The sequence below is a fragment of the Fukomys damarensis genome, unplaced genomic scaffold (genome assembly GCF_012274545.1).
Source record: "Fukomys damarensis isolate Sample0158 unplaced genomic scaffold, DMR_v1.0_HiC HiC_scaffold_21, whole genome shotgun sequence".
Classification (NCBI taxonomy): Eukaryota; Metazoa; Chordata; class Mammalia; order Rodentia; family Bathyergidae; genus Fukomys; species Fukomys damarensis.
This window is the reverse complement of record NW_022900933.1, coordinates 41,531,392-41,552,114: the sequence shown is the minus strand read 5'-3', so window position 1 is coordinate 41,552,114 and position 20,723 is coordinate 41,531,392. Positions and strand designations below refer to the sequence as shown.

Here is a 20,723-nt window from a genome sequence, read left to right as displayed (position 1 = left end):
CGCGCTCTGGGCCCGTGGCCAGCCTCTCCCACCCCGCAGTTTCCTGGATGCCCAGGGGCATGGGCAGGTTCCTGGGACCTGGCTGCATGGCAGTGTCGAGTGTTGGCAGAAGTGCCTGCCCTGCAGGAGAAAAGATTAGCCCAAGGTGCGGAGCCGCCCTGGGCCCGTGGCCAGCCTCTCCCACCCCGCAGTTTCCTGGATGCCCAGGGGCATGGGCAGGTTCCTGGGACCTGGCTGCATGGCAGTGTCGAGTGTTGGCAGAAGTGCCTGCCCTGCAGGAGAAAAGATTGTAGCCCAAGGGGCGTCACGGTCTTGGTTTTGTTATATTTCCGAGGGCAAAAGAGAGCTATGAGGCATCTCTTTTGGGAAGGGCTGATTAGGGAGGAGCTGGAGATTTGGGCCTGCTTGAGTGTAGCAATTTGGAGCCGTGCTGAGAGATTGTTCCCTGAGAGCTCCAGCACCAAAGAGAGGCAAGCCTCATGCAAGGGGTGCCCGGGGCTTGGGCATGGAGCCTTCTGATGCTTGACTTTGTCCACGTTTTGGTCATGGCCCTGGAAGGTTCTTCACATTCATGGTACTGTCTGGGTGGGCGGCAGGAATGAGGAGGGCCAGGTGTGGAGGTACTCAGTGTGATGCTGCGGGTTAGGGTTAGGGTTAGGATGGGCCTGTGATTTAAGATTGGATGGACCAGGGTGTCAGATGACCCAAGTGCATTCTGGCCATGGCCCAAAGACAAGAATGAGTCTGTCTGGTATCCTGGTCCTGGAAGAGACGGCATTGGGGCCAAGCCTGACCAAGATTGGACCAGGAGGGCCTCTCCCGTCCTGCCTTGGTGCCTGGCTGTAGGCTGCACCCTCTGAGCCCTGCCAGGTCCCTCTGGCCATCCCATCCCACCACTGATCTCCAAGCTCAGTATCTCTTGACCCTCAGGGCCATGGGATGGGAAAAGTGCCCTGGGATGGCGGAGGCAGAGGCAGACATGGGAGGGGCCCTGGGCAGTTACGATAAGCCCAGCCCACTCGCCCCCACAGTGCACAGCAGGCAGGTCTGAGCAGGGCCCACAGCCTGTCATCTGCACTTGGGCCCCAGCCAGTGCGGCTCCAAATCGCTACCTGAGGATGTGTTTTCTGCTCAAGTTGGCAGCCATGGGTGTGGGGGCAGGGAGGCCCTGGAGGAATGTGGCGGGCCAACGCGTGTCCCCGTGGCTTTCTGCCCTGCCGGCCGGCTGTCCTATGTGGAGCCTGATGGGGCAGGCCCTTGCCTTCCCTGGAGCCTAGACCCTACTTCACTTCTGCCCAGCTTGCCCCCTTCCTCTTCACGGCTGGTTCCCTCAGGTGCCCAGACAGGGGCAGATACCTTCCCAGTGAAGGGCCAGAGATGCAGGGTAGCAGAGCTGTACACTCCCGTTTCCCTTCTCTTCTGCCATGTGGCCTAGCTGCCAGCCCAGAGCTGGTACCATGATGCCAACACCCTGGTATTTCCGCTGGGTCGATGGCAGCCACAGGCTGTGCTGCTCCAGCTTGCCACAAGTCCGGCTCTGTCCCATTAGCTGGGGTGTGTTTGGAATCCAGGTGCCCACTGGGGCAGTGGCTCACTGGACAAAGTAAGAATTGAGTCCAGGCTCTTGGACACGGAGGCAGGAGAGTGGAGGCCTCTCTTAAGACCAGCTAGCACTTAAAGCTCCATAGGCTTGAGGAAGCCTTGTGAAAGACAGAAGTGCAGTTATGGATGTAGACCAGGGGCTGGCTGGGCTCTGCACATGCCCAGTGTGTGCCGTGGCCACATCTGTGGCTCAGCCTCCTTGAGTGGGTGGGCCCAAGCCTTGGATGTTGAGGACTGTGGTACCCAGCATGCTGCCCACCAGTGGGGGCCACCCTTCTCTCTTGGCCCTGCCCCATCTATCTCTCAGGACATCCGTGTCACCCTGGGTTGTCACTGATTTCTGGTCTACGGCTGGCAGGGTGGAGACCACGTTTGCTCACATGTGTCAGTATTCTGTGGGTATGGCCAGTGGCTGATGGACCACTTGGAAGGGAGTGAAGCATTTTCTTGGTTCAGGGCACTACTAGTTGAGTGGGGAGCAGGATGGTCGAATTTGAGGAGTCATGGCAGCCCAAGACCCTGCCTCATAGTGGGCTACACGGAGAAGAGCTGTTGTGGTCCTTCTGAGGCTGTCCCTGTCTAGCAACCCACCTGCTTGGCCCAGAGCCCTGCCCAGGATGAGGCTCTTAGGGGCAGACCTATCTTGGAACATGCTGTGTTGGTGCCAGAAGAGCAGCTGTGCTGGGTGGTATGATACAAGGAAGACCCCATAGTGGGTATGGAGTATGGGAAGAACAGAAGTGGGCAAGGCTCTGTGGATGGCCAATAGGCCAGGCTGACCCTTCTCTGATGGCTCCATCTGTGGCCAGCAGGGGCTGCTTTCCTTGCTTGAGCTGGACAGGGTGGGCGTTTCCCTGGGGCCTTGTAAAACCAGGTAGAACTGCAGGGCACCCAGTTTGGGCTCTACTGGAGCCCCTCTGGCTATCTAGTGGAAGGTCAGAGTCCCTGAGGACCATGCCTTGTTTAGGGGAGGGCAGGTGGAACTTGCTTTGGCTGGTCAGGACCACAGGCCGGTACAGGGTGGGAGTATGGACATGGCCTGGCTCCATTGTACCCATTTGCCCTGAAGGTCTGGCTGGTCTAGGTAGTGACCCCCCCACCCCTCGTCCATCTTCAGGGTCCCTTCTGAATGGCAGGGACACTGCATCTGCCCTGCCCACACCTCATCAGATGGAATTTCTTTGGGTTGGTCTAACCTGGGTGGGTTTTTTGCTCTGTACCTGGCTACTACTTGGGAGTCTTGTCTGGGGCTTTGGCATGGCAAAGGCTGCAGGAATCAGGGAGGGCTGCCCTGGGCAGTGGAGGGTTTGAAAGTGGCTGAGGGCCAAGTCCCTGGGCCCTGGAGTGTGGATGGCATGGGAATGGGATCATGGATGCCATGCAGCACGGTTGATTGGGAAGGAATCATGGCTTCTAGGATCACTTAGGTTGCACAGACTTCTAGGACATAGTAGGGGGCAGTTTGGGCCAGTGAGAGTTTCTGAGCGGGTGAGGCCCCAGACAGAGCACCCACTCCTTGGACTCCAGGACCAGCTCCCTGTCCCCACACCCCTGCCTGAGCTGGTCCCTGTTCCCATGAGTGGACTTGAGACTAGACCTTGGCCTCCTGTGACCCTAGGTGGCTATGGGAGGGGTTGGAGCCTCCTGCCTCCCTTCAGAGTAGGAGACTAGGGGGTGGAGTGGGCCCTCACTAGTCTCTCTGGGGTGGGCTGCTCCTGCCATGGCCTTGGGGCCTGGGATACTCCCTCCCTTTCTCCCTGGGGTGAGGATGGTGGCAGAGTCCTGGGTCTCTCCAGAGCTCAGGTTTCAGGAAATGTATCTGTGCTTAGGGCTTCTGGCATCAGTACTGGCACCTGGCTCCATGGGGGCCCAGGTTGGGATGCTGAGGGTCTTTGACAGGCAGACCCCAGGCCTGGGGTACTGGCCTGCTGCTGGGTCAGAGCTTAGCCTTGCAGCAGAGAGATAGGATTTTGGTGGAGGTGGTTGGGGGAGTGGTGGAGGATGGAGCCTCCACTGGATGGGTGGATGGCTAGTCAGTCAGGCTTCCCTGGGTCCCCTCTGTAGCTGGAAGTCTGGGCAGGTGGCAGCTCTCTGACCATCCTCAGTCCCCCTCTTCGTAGCCCCTATTGCTTTTGCTGGCTCCAGTCTCTTTCCTACAATACAGCAGGACACTTTTCCCTCTTCCCACGGTCCTTTTTTGTCTGGTAGGATTTGGGGTTGAAAAAGCCTTGTTCATGGCTGTGGCCTGGTAAGTTGGAAGCACAGGTTGGGTGTCATTTGCAGAGGATGGCCCTGGATGCTGGCAGGTGGCCGGGGGAGGAGGGTCCTTTGAGGGCCACAGGTGCTGGCCCACCTGCTGGCTCAGGTTCTCCCCGGATGACTTCCTGCCATCCAGGTGTAGGGAGCCCAGCTGGCAGGCGGTGGGGCCCTCTTGGGCGGCAGGCAGGCGCATGTCCTCGCTGGGGTAGGTAACCAGAGCCTATCTCAGTGGGGTGATGGTAACCCTACCTGGGTGCCTGAAGTGGGTTTCCTGGGAACCAGGAACGCCTGCCCAGGTGCGTCCATGTGGGTGATCAGAAGGCAGGCCTGTGGCCATTGATGTGGCCTGCAACTGTGGTCTCAGGCTACCAGCTTGGCCTGTCCAGGGGCTTGAGTGACTTTTTGGCCCTGTGGGTCTCAGACCTGACTCCAGCCCAGCAGCCCCTGTTTTGCTGAGTGCTGGCAATGCTGTCTGCTGGGATCTGGTGCCAGCTGTACCAAGAGTCCTGTCCTACACCCTCGTTCTCCCAGTGGTGTCTGTCCTCAGAGAAAGCAACTGTGGAATGCTGGTGAGGGGTTTGTGGGTCTGGGGAGGAGGGTAAGCCTCACTAGAAGGGAAGGGGATGCTTCTAGCATTGCTTCCAGTGGGTATGGCCCCCATATCCAGGAGGGGACCCTGTTCAGGAGGGGACACTGTGTTGTGGCTACATCTGGGGTGCTGTCCCTGAGACAAGGCTGGGTGTCCAGAGGCTGAGAGTGGTTGGGTGTGGCAGGCTGGGAGGGTCAAGGCCTGTCCTGGGCTGGGGAAGGAGGAGGGGGCATAGCAGGCTCTGAGTGCAGTCTGTGGGCAGATGCAGGAGCAGTGGTGATGAGCAGGTGGGGACCCTCAGCCTCAGTGAGGACATGTGGTTTCCCTAGCACACTGGGCTGCAGGAGCCTGGATGCTCCCCACATGGTGTCCCCTCAGGTGGGAAGCCAGCAGGCCCATGGAGCCAGGCCGTGTTTGCAGCACTGAGCAGCATGTACAGCACTGCACAGCATTGTGGGTGGCTGTGCATGTGCCTGAGGGTGGGCAGTGGGCACTGCCATGAGCCACTCAGGCTATCCTCCTCTATCACTGTGAATGGGGGCAGGAGGGCCAGATGGTGGAGTACAGCAGTGCCCACAGACTGAGGCTGTGCCAGGCAGGCCCAGGGCCTTGTGGGCCTCAGTTTCCTACCTGTGCAGCAAAGGTTTCCTGACTTGTCCTTCCCTGCCTTGGGGAGAGGTGTTGGGTTGCTGTATCCTGCTATGGGGAGCCCCTGAGGTTGGCCTGGCAGGGCCTCTTGGCATGCCTCATATGCCCAGGGGAGACAGGGTGACTGTGGTGCTGTCCTTCTTGGGGCTATGGAGGGACTGTGGAGTCTTCTGCCATGTCAGACCCTAGTGGGGCTGGAGGTGCCCTGGCCTCCTGTGCCACTCCAGCAGGTGCCTGCTGCCCTGCCCACATGGCTGCCTGTCCTCCATGCTGACATAAGGCCCAGTCCTAGGGTATCTTTCTTCATCCTGGGCTCTGGTGGGGGAGGGTCCCAGGGGCCTGACCACCCTCCTCTGTCCACAGCGTTCCTTTACTCTCATCGTGGAGGCCTGGGACTGGGACAACGAGACCACCTTAGATGGTGAGTAGGCCAGGCTGGCAGGTGGGGGGACAGCTATCTGTGAGGCCTTCTCAGGCCATGGAGATGCGTGTGACCAGGTTCTTAGTCCTTCATCTGCAGGAGATAAAGCCTTCTATGGCCAAAAGTTTTGTCTACCTAGACAATGTACTTGGTTTCTCTCTTTATCCTGCCTGATAGGAGGCTTTTCTTTTTCCCTTTTTTTTTCTTTTTGTACTGGAGATTGACCTTAGGACCTTGCACTTGTGAGGCAGGTGGCGGCACCACTGAGCTAAATCCCTGGCCTAGGAGGCTTTTCCACATTTGTGGTCTTACAGACCCTGATCTCTACACAGCAGGGCCCTGTTGCATGTGTTCTTTGGACCATGTGGGCAGTATGGAGCCCTCGTGGCTTTGGCTGCATGGCTCCCCTCTGCCTGTCTGTCCTGGAAGGAGGGGCTTGGTGGCTGCTTCCCGAGCAGGAAGTCCTGTGGAGGTGGGGAGGCCATGCAGGGGCCCAAGGAAGATGGTGCCTGGTGTCTGCAGAGCTGTAGGCAGGAGGATGGGGTGGTCAGCAAGACTGGGCTTAGACCTCAGAGCCTCGTGGGCCCTGTGAGGACCCCACCTCCCAGCTGTGGTATGGAGGCAGCCTGTAGGGCTGTAGGGGCCAGGGTGGAGGCTAGTTGAGGGATGGAGGATGTGGTCAGGGTCAGTATGGCTGCAGGTGGGAGAGAGATACTGGTAGGAAGGACAGTGTGGGAGGTTTGATGCCAAGTCGGGCCGAGCCTTGGGCCCAACCAGTGGCAGTGCTGGGGATACCACAGGAGAACCCGTGGCTCAGCATAGGGGTGGGTTGAAGACAAAGATGTGAGGCCTTGCTGAGAGGGGGACACCCCAGGGACCATCCATCCCAACAGACCACCAATGCCAGCCTTGGTTGGAGGCAGTAGGATGCAGGGGTCTGCATGAAATATTCAGGGGTGTCATCAGGGAGCCTCTGTGCCCCTCACTGCTCAGGTGTCCCTGCCCGCATGGGGTTGGCTGAGCCGTGCATGTCTGGGTGGTAGGGGTTTGTGCAAGGGAGAGGTGAAGGTGGCTGAGTGACATCCCCTGTGCTGGGATGGCCCAGTTCCTAGTGGGTCCATTGGTGTTGGAGTGGTGTCTTGTGTGGTGGGCAATGGAATGTCAGAGGGAACTTGGGGCTTACAGGTAGGAGTGGGTTGGGCCAGGTGGGTACTGCTGCATCCAGAGCTTCTGTAGTAAGCTGACCAGTTACCAATGCCCCTGCTGCCTCCCCTACTCCACTGTCCTCGAGCCCCTGAGGCCACGTGGCTGGCTAAGTTTCTTTGATCACTTCCTGGGGGACAGTGGGTGAGCGCCTGACTCTGCCCCCAGAGGAGCTATTGATTGAGCGGGTGTCGCATGCGGGCATGATCAACCCTGAGGACCGCTGGAAGAGCCTGCACTTCAGTGGCCATGTGGCCCACCTGGAGCTGCAGATCCGTGTGCGCTGTGATGAGAATTACTACAGCACCACATGCAACAAGTTCTGCCGGCCCCGTGACGACTTCTTTGGGCATTATACCTGTGACCAGTATGGCAACAAGGCCTGCCTGGATGGCTGGATGGGCAAGGAGTGCAAGGATGGTGAGGGCTGCATGGGCTGGTGAGGGGCAGCAGGGTGGACAGCATGGTGTGGGGCTCTGTGGGGGTAGCCTGGGCGGTCACTACAGCAGGGCCTCTCTCGCCCTCTGTCCGCAGCCGTGTGCAGACAAGGCTGTAACCTGCTCCATGGGGGATGTGCCGTGCCTGGGGAGTGCAGGTGAGCTCTCAGCAGCCCCTCTTCTGCTTGCGTTACTGTTCAGCCAGCAGTTACTGGTGATACTATGGGCTCCTTGTCACACACCTGGTTAGGTCAGTGCAGAAAGCTGGAGGTGGCCACCCACAGCCATCCCAGGGGAGGCCATATACTGGCAGCCCCAAGGGGCCAGCAAGGAGAGTGGTGGGGAGAAGCACTGTCCAGGCAGATAGCTCCTGGCCAAGGATGGGGATCCAAGGAAAGAGGACCCTGTGAAGGTCAGTGGCACACAGGCAGAGCTGGAGGTGAAGGATAGGGGAGGCCTGTGAGCCTTGGGCAGAAGAGTGTGGAGGGAGTGGCGACCACACAGCTGCCTATAAGAATAACCCCTAAGACTGTGAAAGGCAGGCTGAGCTGGGCACAGGGCTGGGAGCAACGTGGGAGTGGGCCCATCTTGCAGACATCTGGGGCGCAGGGATACAGGCATGGGCTTGATGTGGGTTTGGGAAGAAGTGAGGAGGGTCGAGAGAGACCCCAAGCTTTCTAGCATGAGCTGGTGAACAGCAGTCCTGCCAGGGCTGAGATGGGAAGGAAAGGGAGAGGCAGGCACAGGAGGGAAAGAAGGCATGATGCAAGGGATGGGGTAACGTGGGCTGGGCCACAGATGGCATGCACCTGTGGCATACAAGTGGCATATGACTTGGGGTTGGGGAGGATGGAGAGGAAGGCAAGGAGCACTTCAGCCCCAGCAGGTAGGCTGTGGGCGTGGGGAGCTGGCCTGCTCTATGCGGTGCTATGGGTTGGTGGGAGGCAAGGTGGGGAGGGCCTGAGTGAGGCATACTCAGTGTGACCAGGTGGCACTGCTGTGGTAGGGCTCAGCCCCTCAGCACCCTGGGAACCCAGTATTCTAGCTGGGGCTGGGAGTGGCTTGGCTGGAGGGTAGGAGCCAGGTTGGTGTCACCTGCACACACTGGCTTTTAGATGAGCTGTGGGGGCCTACAGGCCATGTGGGAGCCCTGTGCAGGATGGGCCACTGGCTAGGGATACCTAAGGCCAGATCCATCGAGCTAGGAGAGGGCAATGTGGGGCAGATCCCTGCCACATGACTATGTATAGAGGTGGGCACCAGACTCTGAGGGCGTTGGACTCACTGCATAGACGTGGTCCACAGGTACTGAGCACTGCAGCCTTGTCTCAGTCACTTCACCCTCCTTGCTGTGGACATACACTGCTTTGACTGTACAGTGTCCTTGCCTTGTGTCCTCACCTAGGATTTAGGGGTGGGACATAAGCCCCTTTAGCAGGAAGATAAGGGCTGAGTGGGGTGGCAGTGTGAGGACAAAGGCCTGGGGTGGAGGTAAGCCTCAGCACCCTCCTGGCCTTGTGGATGAGGCACAGCTGCCTTTGATTCAGGTTTCAGCCTCCCCCTCCCCCAGCCAGATGCTGCAGAGTGGCCAGGCCTTCCTGCCAGGGGTGCCAGTGGTAGGGGTCTGTGGACTTGTTGTGGCCGCCCTTAGATAGCATGCTGTCAGGACCCCACAAAGAGGCCTGAGCACTGCACCCACCATGTGCTTCCTGGCAGGTGACCCAGGACACATTACAGCCTGCCTGAGCTACCTGGAGGGGACTATGGCTGGGATGTAAGGCCCACTGTGCACTTGCCCTGTGCACATGGGGCTGGATGCCACAGCTGTGTGTTCCCGGACTCGATTTCCCCATCCCAAACGCAGTGAACTGGACTAATTCCCCTTGGGACTGTGTGGCTCAGGCGGCTCAGGAAGGGCTGTGGTCTTTCCTCCTATAAAAATAACTCCTGTAGCGGGTGCTGTTGTGGAAGTGACACGCCTGGGCGTCATTCCCGTCCCACAGGACGTGAGCGCTCTAGGAAGGGGCCTGGAGGTTGGCCCGCTGGGCCCAGGGTGACTCTTGCCTGAAGGCTGTGCTGCATGCTCACCTGCCTCTTGGGGTCTTCCTGAGGGGACGTAGGGCAGAGCCAGGCCTGAGGTCCTGGCCTTCAAGTCCATAGGTCCCAGTCTGTTTTCTAGAATGGCCAGAGCTCTCACAGGGTGGCAGCTGCTGCAGAGCTGGGGGCAGCCTGTGGCCCTTATGTCTTTGAGACAAACCCCTCACAGCCCTGTTGGGAGACAGAGCAGCTGCTGCCCTTGAACAGTGGTGAGATCACGTGTAGTGTCCACGCAGCCAGAAGGTGGGAGCCCTCTCCTGATATCTGTGACACTGCTCCTGGCTTGGCAGCACCTGGCTGGGCAGCACTGGTATGTGTCACTGGGCCCCTCAGTGCCTTCATTTCCCGGTGCCTGCTCTCAGGGCCTGGCTCGGGGTGAGGCCCAGAATAGCTCAGGGACGAGTGATGGGACAGCTGGGGCTGACCCAGTGCACCCGTGCCCGGGAGTGCCTGTTACAGTGGGGCTGGCGGCGGGCTATGACTGCTGCCTGGCCCCAAGCTGCAGCCACCTCGCTGGCCCCAATGGCTCTCAGCCTTGCCTTTGGCCTCTCCCAGATGCAGCTATGGCTGGCAGGGAAGGTTCTGTGACGAGTGTGTCCCCTACCCTGGCTGTGTGCACGGTAGCTGCGTGGAGCCCTGGCATTGCGACTGTGAGACCAACTGGGGTGGCCTGCTGTGTGACAAAGGTAGTGGAGGATGTGTGGGCAGGGGATGGGAAGCTAGGCGATCCTGGCCTACAGCACAGGAGATCACGTTGGGGATGCATTTGTCCCCTGAGAGCCCCACTCCATCTGCAGACCTGAATTACTGTGGCAGCCATCACCCCTGCATCAATGGGGGCACGTGTATCAACGCTGAGCCTGACCAGTACCGCTGTGCCTGCCCTGATGGCTACTTGGGCAAGAACTGTGAGCGGGGTGAGTGAGTGGGCCTCTGAGCCCTCCTGGGCCATGTGGGCTGGGGGAGGAGCCCTTGTGGATGTGGAGGTGGGGTGCCCCTCCTGCCACCTACTCTGGTTTTGCAGCTGAACATGCCTGTGCTTCCAACCCATGTGCCAATGGGGGATCCTGCCATGAGGTGCCGTCTGGCTTCGAATGCCATTGCCCATCAGGCTGGAGTGGGCCTACCTGTGCCCTTGGTGAGTGCCTGTCTGTGTGCATCTAGCATAGCCTGGCAACCAAGGGGCCTGGGAGAGGGCAGAGCTCTGGAGCCTGTGGCATAGTGGTGGTGCCCACTCATGGTTGTGGACATTGTGGCCAGGGGATAAGTGGCAGGAAGACCAGGGCATGTGGGGGACTTGGCCACCCTGGAGACCACGTGCCATGCTCTGGCCTCTGTTCTCTCCCTATAGACATTGATGAGTGCGCCTCGAACCCATGTGCAGCAGGTGGCACCTGCGTGGACCAGGTGGATGGGTTCGAGTGCATCTGCCCCAAGCAGTGGGTGGGGACCACGTGCCAGCTGGGTAAGGGCTCCAGGGTGCGGGCGCATGGGCTAGGAGCTGTGCATGTGGCTGTGGCTGCTGCTGCTGGGCTGCAGGTGCTGGGTGCGCAGGGTGGGGCCTGAGCCCATAGCCGACTTGTCTTGTCCACAGACGCCAATGAGTGTGACGGGAAGCCGTGCCTTAATGCTTTTTCTTGCAAAAACCTGATTGGCAGCTATTACTGTGATTGCCTCCCAGGCTGGAAGGGCGCCAACTGCCACATCAGTCAGTATGGGTGGAGGTGTAGACTGGGGAGGGTGGCCAGGGTAGCACTGGAGACCCCTGTCTGACTTGCCGTGTGCCCTCTCCACAGACATCAACAACTGTCGCGGGCAGTGTCAGCATGGTGGGACCTGCAAGGTAAGGCCAGCTGCCACCTTCCTGCCTGATCCCCGGAGGAGCATGGGTTGGGGCCAGCAGGGTGGGAGGTTCATGGCCCTCTGCCTCACAGGACCTGGTCAACGGGTACCAGTGCATGTGCCCGCGGGGCTTCGGAGGCCGGCACTGCGAGCTGGCACGTGGCGAGTGTGCCAGCAGCCCTTGCCATGGGGGTGGCGTATGTGAGGACCTGGCCAATGGTTTCCACTGCCACTGCCCCAGGGGCCTCTCAGGACCACTCTGCGAGGTGAGGCCCGCTGCTGCCACCCCACCAGAGGGGCTTTGGTGGGAGGTACCTCTGGGGTCCACAGGGTCATCAAGATCACAGTGAGCCCCTCTGTGATTCAGATGGACATGCAGGGCCCTGTGCAGCACGGGTGCCCGATGGCTCGAGAGGGTAGCCAGTGGGCCCTGAGCAGGAGTGGGCTTTATCCCTGGGACTGTGCCTTCCCTCTTCATGCCATCCCCTGGTTCTTCCCCACTCCCCGGCCCCCCTTGCCCCCGGTCACCATGATTCCAAGCTGGCTTTTTTACAGATTGTGGCCCTGACAAGCCAGCTTCCTGGGGTCCCCAGCAGAGGCCCAATCTTGGGTGCAGGGAGCATGGCTGGCTCCAGGCAGGAGCCTGTCTGAGCCCTGAGATAGCCTGGCAGTGTGGGTCAAGAGCTGGCCTTCCTGCCTGTGGGAGGAGCCCAGACCGGATGCATCCGTGGGAGGCAGAGGAAGCAGCCTCCATGGCGGCAAGGGGGAGCCACAGGTGCTTCCGTCCAGCTGATGGGGCTTGGACAGGCTTGGGTGGGTGGGGGCTGCGTGCTGTTGTTGGCACTGTGGCCCAGGGCCGAGGGGCTCATTATCCGGGCAGAGTGGTGGCCTAATCTTGGGGATGCCAAGGGCCCTACTTTGTGTGGACAGAGGCCACTGTGTCTCTAGCAAGGGGCTAGGCTCTCATGGACATGCCCCTGCCCCGGCCACAGGTGGCCATGGACTTCTGTGAGCCGAGCCCCTGCCTGAATGGTGCACGCTGCTACAACCTGGAGGGCGACTACTACTGCGCCTGCCCCGAGGACTTCGGCGGCAAAAACTGCTCTGTGCCGTGGGCGCCATGCCCTGGCGGAGCCTGCAGAGGTGGGGTGTGAGCCGTGGGCAGGGGCAGGCCTGGGGGCTGACAGGATGGGCCTGACCCCTCTGTCCATCTGCCACAGAGATCGACAGCTGCGGGTTTGAAGTGGGGCCCAGGGTGTCCAGCCTGGTGCCCTCTGGTGTATGCGGTCCCCATGGGCACTGTGTCAGCCAGCCCGGGGGCAACTTCTCCTGCATCTGTGACAGTGGCTTCACGGGCACCTACTGCCACGAGAGTGAGTTGTGTGCTGGGTCAGTGGTGGGATGATGCTGGCCCACTATTTGCTCGTGTGCCCACCCCTGCCCTCTCCTGCAGACATTGACGACTGTCTGGGCCAGCCCTGCCACAATGGGGGCACGTGCATCGACGAGGTGGGCGCCTTCCGCTGCTTCTGCCCCAGCGGCTGGGAGGGCGAGCTCTGTGACATTAGTGAGTATGGGCACCCTGCCTCACTGCTCTGAGGTGGGCTTGGCTGGACCGCATGGCCCCTGTGAGGGTGGGGCCCTGGGCCAGGCTGTCATGCTCCTCCCTGGGTGCCAGTGCCTCCCACTGACTGGCATCTTCATCCCCAGATTCCGATGACTGCCTCCCTGACCCCTGCCACAGCCGTGGCCACTGCCGTGACCTGATCAATGACTTCTACTGTGCATGCGACGATGGCTGGAAGGGCAAGACCTGCCACTCACGTGAGTCCTTGGGCTCCTATGTGTGGGGGGTGGGGAGCACCAGGACCAGTAGGGTCCAAGCCCATGAGCCCACTGCTAAGTGCCATGTGCCTGCAGGTGAGTTCCAGTGTGACACCTATACCTGCAGTAATGGCGGGACTTGCTACGATAGTGGGGACACTTTCCGCTGCGCCTGCCCACCCGGCTGGAAGGGCAGCACCTGCACCATTGGTGAGGCACCCTGTGCTGTCCCTGTTCCCTCCCCTGTGCCCTTTGATCTGGGTCAGCCAGGTGGATGAGCAGCCCCTTCTCCCTTCTGCAGCCAAGAACAGCAGCTGCCTGCCTAACCCCTGCATGAATGGGGGCACCTGCGTGGGCAGCGGTGACTCCTTTTCCTGCATCTGCCGGGATGGTTGGGAGGGCCGCACCTGCACACATAGTGAGCTGGGCCCTTGTAGGGTGGTGGGCACCTGGTCCCCAGCCCCACCCCAAGACCACTCCCTTTAGCCTACCAGCTGGCTCACATCACAAGACCTGTGGTGCTCCTCTTTCCCTTGGGCTTCTGCTGAGTTGTAGCTCCCCCCTTCCAGTGGAGCCCCCTCACTGGGGACCCTGTCTGGGCATCCGAGCCTTCCTGTACTCCCCTGTCCACAGCCTGGACAGTGCAGTGTGTCCACAAGTCCGGGGCACCCAGGCCTGACACAGAGGGTGCTCTGCAGGTAGGTACTGGGCCAACTGCCCCTCTTTTCCCTCCAATCCAGACACGAACGACTGCAACCCTCTGCCTTGGTGAGTGGCACCTTAGGAGGCTGGTGGTGTGGGTGTCATTGTGGTGGGACCCCTGATTTCCACCCTCTCCCTGCAGCTACAATGGCGGCATCTGTGTGGATGGCGTGAACTGGTTTCGCTGTGAATGTGCTCCCGGCTTCGCAGGGCCTGACTGCCGCATCAGTGAGCAGCCTGAGGCCTTGGGGTCAATGGGGTGCTGTGGGACTGGGACCCGGGAGTCCTTGGCACTAGAGGACCTCAGGCTGGGGTCAGGACAGTGCATCCTACTTCCCCGCGCCACCTATCTGTCATGCAGGGCTCCCGGGGCAAGGTGGGCTCCATCCTGGAGTGCATCAGAGGCCCTAAGAGGAGGAGGGCAACAGCAGCAACAAGTGCAGCCTGATGTCATTCTCCCATGTTGTGGGGCTGTGGTCCGTGGGTATCAGACCTGGGATTGGGTTACCCTGGGAAGGGGTGGACTCTACAGGCCCAAAGCACCCTCTGTTATTAGGGCAGGTGGGGAGGGCAAGCCCTGCGGGTCTGGAAGGCTTTGGGCTAGTGAGTGACATAGCACCCAGCCCAGCCCAGGCCTTGCAGGCAGCTGGTTGCAGGCCCTGCAGGCTGGTGGCTAAGTGGGTGCAGGACCCAGTGTCCTGAGATGTGTGAGCTCCAGCCTCTTACCCTGCCTGGCCCGGCCCATGCAGGGAGCTGAGCACAGGCTCTCCCTACAGACATTGACGAGTGCCAGTCTTCACCCTGTGCCTATGGGGCCACGTGTGTGGATGAGATTGATGGGTACCGCTGTAGCTGCCCACCTGGCCGAACTGGCCCCCGCTGCCAGGATGGTAGGCAGCAGGGATGGTGCTGGGCAAGGTGTGGGCCAGGCCTGGCCACCAGAAACCAGGAACCATTTTGGCCCCTCCTCTTGCCCCACAGTAATCTGGTTCAGGAGGTCCTGCTGGTCCAGGGGGGTGTCGTTCCCACATGGCAGCTCCTGGTTGGAGGATTGCAATAGCTGCCGCTGCCTAGATGGCCACCGGGACTGCAGCAAGGTAGGGCCCCACAAAGAACCCCACTTGGCTGGTCGGCTGACACTGACCCTGCATGTTCTGGGGCTGGCTCTGAGATATCAGGAGGCCTATGCCAGAGAAGGGTGGGCCAGGGGCTCCACAGTCCCCCCAGGACATTCTGGAAGGACAGAATGGACTGAAAGGGTCCTCAGGCACAATCAGGCTGCCCCTGCTCTTGGGGTTGGAGAAACTGAGGCTCAGCTTGGGCCCCACCAGCCCCCACTCCTCTACAGAATGACTTTCCCATTGTGGGACTCAGCCTGCTCCTCCTAGGCCCCCCTTGTGAGGACAGGGCTAAGCCTGGGATCTCTGTCTGTCCCCCTTGACATCCTTACCCTGTGCTGCTGATGCTCATGTTCTTGCTTCAGGTGTGGTGTGGCTGGAAGCCTTGTTTGCTGTCTGGCCAGCCTACTGCCCTGGGTGCCCAGTGTCCGCCAGGGCAGCAGTGCTGGGAGAAGTCCCCAGGCCAGTGTTTGCAGCCGCCCTGTGAGGCCTGGGGTGAGTGTGGTGCCAAGGAGCCCCTGCTGCCCAGCACCCTCTGCCAGCCTCACTCTGGCCACCTGAACAACAACTGCGCGCGCCTCACTCTGCGCTTTGACCGTGACCAAGTACCCCAGGTGTGCATGTGGGCCTGGTGCCAGAGCCTGGGTACTGGTTGGGGCTGCCAGGGTTCCTGTCCTGCTGTCCCTGGGGTATAGACACAGGTGGCTGTGGTAGCCTCACTCTGGGGTGATAGCCAAAGTCCCATCTTCACTATCCAGGCTCGAATTTCCTGGCCCTCATCCTCCTCTCCCCCTTCCCCAGCTCTGTCACTGTGAGAACAGGGTGGGGGTGGTGTCATCCCTTCTATCTCTGCCCTGCTCCCTGGGAATACAAGGTGTGACCGCCAGGAGCCTGTGGCTAGCTGAGGAATGGGTGGCTCAGCTCTCTGCCTCACCCTGCTCACGTGCCACCCATCTGCCCAGGGCACCACTGTGGGTGCCATCTGCTCTGGGATACGCTCCCTGCCTGCCACCAGGGCGGTGGCCCGAGAACGTCTGCTCCTGCTGCTCTGTGACCGGGTGTCCTTGGGAGCAAGTGCCGTGGAAGTGGCCATGGTGAGTGTGGCAGGGGGTCCACTGTGGATACCCAGTGGCCTGCTATATGTTGGAGGCCGAGGGGAATGTGTCAGGGCAGGAGGATAGAGCACAGGGACTGAGGCTGGTTGGACACTATGTCCCCAAGTGCTTGAGCAGCTCAGCAGGGAAAGGGAGAGGCCGAATCCACCTGGGCAAGGTGGAAACCAGAGGACAGAGGTCGGAGGGCATATGAGGGCAGAGTGCCAGGACATCTAAGACTAGAGTGGCCAGTTGTCATTATCAGTCATAGGGTCAGCCTCTTGGGGGACACATCTGGAGCAGAGACACTCAGTGGGCTTGGCTGTGTGGCATGGAAGGTGCCCGAACTGCACAGGTGGTGCTAGGCAATCTGATGGGCCAGGTGCTGGATTTTAGAGGCTGTATACAGGGCCAGCTGGGACCTCTGCTCAGCCATGCAAACTGGGCCAGGGCCCCTGGGCAGGGGATGTCTGGACATGGGGCACAGCAGTGGTAGTAGCTGGCAGCAGGCAGTGCTTACAGGGTGGGGGCGTTAGGCAGAGGGTCAGGTGGCCTGGGTGCTTGGTAGTTGAGGGAAGGGTGGGACCAGTGTGGGGTCGTAGCATGACCACCCATGGGGCACACGCAGTATTGGTGTTGCACTAGGTGGGGCTGGGTTGCGGATAGGGTGCCCTTGGGCTGGCCCCATAGCCCCACCTCTGCTGCAGTCCTTTAGCCCTGAGAGGGACCTGCCTGACAGCAGCCTGATCCAGAGTGCAGCCCACACCATTGTGGCTGCCATCACCCAGCGGGCTAACAGCTCACTGCTGCTGGCCATCACCGAAGTCAAGGTGGAGACCGTGGTCATGGGCGGCTCTTCCACAGGTCAGTGGGGATGGCGGGGGTCCCTAGAGCCCTGGGCCCATGGGGATCTGCCAAGCAGGCACTCCTCTAGGAGTGGGGACGTCGAGATTGGAGTGGCCTCCCACTCACGCTGCCCTCTACCAGGCCTGCTGCTGCCGGTGCTGTGTGGCCTGTTCAGCATGCTGTGGTTGGCCTGCGTGGTCATTTGCGTGTGGTGGACCCGGAAGCGCAGGAAAGAGCGAGAGAGGAGCCGCCTGCCACGAGATGAGAGCACCAACAACCAGTGGGCCCCACTCAACCCCATCCGCAACCCCATTGAGCGGCTGGGTGGCGGCGGCCCGGGTGGCGGGGCCCACAAGGATGTGCTGTACCAGTGTAAGAACTTTACGCCACCGCCACGCAGAGCAGGCGAGGTACTGCCTGGGCCAGTGGGCCCTGGGGGCAGTGGGGAGGATGAGGACGAGTTGGGCCGTGCAGAGGAGGACTCCCCGGAGGCAGAGAAGTTCCTTTTGCACAAATTCACCAAAGACCCAGGCTGCTCCCTGGGGAGACCAGCCCAATGGGCCTTGGGCCCCAAGGTGGACAACCATGCGGTCGGGAGTGTCAAGGATGTGCACTATGCCGGCAAGGAGTAGGGCCACCATCATCATCGCTGCTGCCACCACTGCACTGGGCCCGGAGCCTTGCTGTGCCACGTTGCCAGCCAGACCATAGGAGGCCAAGACCATGTGCATAGTTTCTTTATTTTGTGTAAAAAAATACCAAAAACAAAAAACAAATGTTTATTTTCTATGTTTCTTTAGCCTTGTATAAATTATTCAGTAACTGTTAGGCAGCAAACAACAGAGTATTCTCGGATAGTTGCTATTTTTGTAAAGTTTCAGTGTGTCGCACGTGCTGTGTGGCAGGCGAGAGTGGAGTGTGTTTGTGTTCTCACCAAATCGTGTGGCCTTTGTCTCCAGAGGTCGTGCACTGTTTACAGAATCTTCTTTTTTATTCCTCACTTGGGTTTCTCTGTGGCTCCAGGCCAAAGAGCCCATGAGACCTGTGGCTATTGGCATGGCCTGAGGCCCTCAGTGGGACCTGTGGCTGGCAGGTGACCCGTGGCCTTCAGAGTGGCCAGGGCCTGTCAGTGGGACCCTTGGCTGTCATTGGGACCTGCGGTTGTCAGCCTAGCTTGGCTGTCAGTGGGACCCGTGGCTGATGGAATGGCTCTTCTGTGGCTGACAGTGTGGTCCATGGCTGTTGTGGGACCTGTGGCTGTCAGTGGGACCCGTGGCTGGAAGTAGGACCTCAGTGGTCAGTGTGACCCTGGTTGCTGCTATGGCCCAGGTCGCTGGTGCGGCCCAAGGTGGTGCCAGTCCAGCCTGCCGTCCGTGCTTCTCCTGCCCAGACCTCTCCAGAGACCTCTCAGCTCTGCTTTCAAAAGTGCCCTTCCCCCACCGCACGTCCCCTCCTGGGACGGTAGCAGAACCGAAGCTTGTGACAAGTGCCTTCACACAGACCCCTCGCAACTGTCAGCGTTTGCTGTGGGCACCAGGCTCCGCCCTGTGCCAGCCCTGGCTGTCCCTCGTGAAAGTGCATTTCTGTACATATGTACATATTAAATGAATCACTCTGTATATTTGATTTAATAACTTAAAGGTTTTGGTCTCCCTGTTCCTTGAGTGCTGTTGCTTTTTTATTTGGAGTTGGGGTATAGGCAGGAAAGGGCTCAGGTCTGGATGTTGGGTCTGGTGGCTGTGGGAGTGAGGTTGACCTGGTAATTGTGGCCCTGTGGGCATCCCAGGCCTCAAGTGTGTTGGTGTCCTCTGGTAGTGGACCCAGTTTGGGTGCCTGACACCCTACCCTCCAACAGTCAGCAAAGAACTTTAGGAAGCTACTTAAAGTCACTTCACTTGAGGAGCTGTCCAGGTGCTGGCGAGTTAGTTTCTAGGTTGGATCTGAGAGAAGGGAGCTAGAAGGAGCAACCACAGCTCACTGGTGCGAACTGTTGGGCCCAGCACCATGGGCAGGGCCTGGCTGACCCCAGTGTATAGACGCCCATCTGTGTGGATGGCAGTAGAGTGAAGCCAAGGTCGGCATTGAGGGGAGAGGAAAGCGTTCTGTTCAGCCTGACCTGTGACAATACCTGTCCTGGAACCACTTTTGTGTGGCCACAGTACACATGTCTATGTAGTCTGCAAGTGGCCAGCCTGAGTCTTGCTGGCCCTTCATGTCCTGAGGACAGTGCTATAGCAGCAGGTGGAGCTGCTGGCATCCTGCTCGCTCTTGTCTGGACTCCAAGGCTGAGTCCTCTCTCCCTGTCGCCAGGGCTGTGCCAGGCAGTGCAGTGGTGACCAGTGACAGGCGACTGATGGCCTAACCACCAGCTTGGCCAACAAGACCCATGCTTTCCTTTGAGATGATGCTTATCTGACTCAGGGTCCTCCATGGTACTAGGAAGAATATGCAGCTGCCCTATCCTGGTTCCTGCATGCCTGCCAGGTAAGTGACTTCAGGGTCAGTGAAGAGACCACAGCTAAAAACCCAGGCCTGGCTCCCTTGGGAGCCCTGGGGACAGGGCACTGTGGCACTGGGACCTCACACCTGGACTATGGGAAGAGGGTACTCTCAGGGCTCACAGAAGACTGGTGTGCATGATCCTGTGGGCCAAAGATGCTGAGCATGGAACAGGCTTGGAAGGGAACCCACCAGAGCATGCAGCATCAGCTGAACCCACAGAAGGCTTTGGGTAGGTTGTGGCCCCCAGTAATGCCACAAAGGAAGGACTGCGAGGCTGTCTAAATTTGAATACTGTGGGAGCACCCAAGGGTGCTCACGGGACCTGGCATGACCCTGAGCCTGCCCAGGTGGGAGCTGCAGGAGGGGTGGCAGAGAAGAGGATGCAGTGACTGTACAGGCAGAGCTGGGACCTTGTGGGTGCCTTCCTGTTCACAGGCCCCACCCAGCCCCCCAACCCTGACTGGTCCTGCTGGGCACTGTCTCTGCAGACTCAGGAAGGGGTAGTGCGCAGCAGGGGAGGGCAAGCTGTCCAGGTGCCCTTCCAGGCCTGGCCATGGTCATGATGACCACATTGCAAGGCCTGGTGTGGTCCTGGTATGTCATGGGTGTCCTTGCTGGGCCATGATAGGCTTGACTTTGCTGCATATGCTGCCCACTCTCGGAGTGGCTATGAAGGCTTGTGGTAGGGATGGTGGCCCAGCCTCTGCCCCTCATCTACAGCATGCCACTCACCCCACCTTGGCTAGGGTCCCCCAGGGGCAGCCTCAGGGCCACGGCTTCACTGCTTGTTCCTCCTGGGTGGGGAGCATTTGGCCCCCATGACAGCAGCTTGGTCAGCAGGTCTAGCCAAGGGAGAGAGAATGGCTCAGGTACCGGCTGGCTGCCCTCCTGAAGAAAATGGGGCTGTGGGAGCAGTGGAAAGCCCCAAGCAGGGATCTCACTCCTCCAGTTTGTCCTGCAAGCACCAGGCTTTCCCTGTTGCACCACTGGGAGTGGCCTGGGGCCCAGCCACAGTCACAGCTACCCACGTGGCTGCCAGAGCCTCTTGGTGCTGCCTCCTCTGAGGCATCTCTGCCATCTCTGATCCTCCTTCTCGGTGGCTCTGGGTTCCTGTGCAGAAAAGGGGAGGTCCTTGCACTGTATGGGGAGCAATTGCATAGCTACCAGGGCAGGGACCTGGACCTCCCCTCCCAGTTCAGTGGGCAGGAGCCTTAGGCCCCTGAGATAGAGATTTGAGGCCAAGCACCTTGACTCCTGAAGTTGACCCAGTGGTGGAGTCCAACCTGCTTGGTGGCCGGCACTGTGTGGCCTGGCAGGGTCTGTCCCCTCATTTGTGGCTAGGATCCCAGTGCTGCAGTGAGAGATGACAGTGGGGGCTGGTTGGTGTACAGACATGGAGTGTAGACCAAGGAAGCTGAGCAGCAGGTGTCAGCCATGTGGCCCCATGGTAGGGAGGGCTGGGTGTCCCTGAGATAGACACTGAAATCCAAGGGTGGGCAGCAGGGCTCACTCTGGGTAGGTGGCCTGTACTCAGGGCCA

General features: G+C 59.9%; 1 protein-coding gene across 1 annotated transcript; it reads left to right on the top strand.

Annotated features, from left to right (window-relative positions):
* Nucleotides 1-5,273: 5,273 nt before the first annotated feature.
* Jag2 (jagged canonical Notch ligand 2) lies at nt 5,274-18,332 on the top strand. Its single transcript, XM_010607380.1, has 25 exons — nt 5,274-5,328; nt 5,391-5,519; nt 6,891-7,142; nt 7,257-7,317; nt 9,812-9,942; nt 10,054-10,173; nt 10,281-10,394; nt 10,608-10,721; nt 10,851-10,964; nt 11,053-11,099; nt 11,191-11,364; nt 12,091-12,241; nt 12,319-12,471; nt 12,552-12,665; nt 12,809-12,922; nt 13,019-13,132; nt 13,224-13,340; nt 13,663-13,690; nt 13,767-13,852; nt 14,401-14,514; nt 14,606-14,721; nt 15,108-15,356; nt 15,705-15,836; nt 16,544-16,700; nt 16,824-18,332. Exons 1-25 carry the CDS (start codon nt 5,274-5,276, stop codon nt 17,312-17,314), a joined length of 3,447 nt encoding a protein of 1,148 aa, XP_010605682.1. The 3' UTR covers nt 17,315-18,332.
* Nucleotides 18,333-20,723: the final 2,391 nt, after the last annotated feature.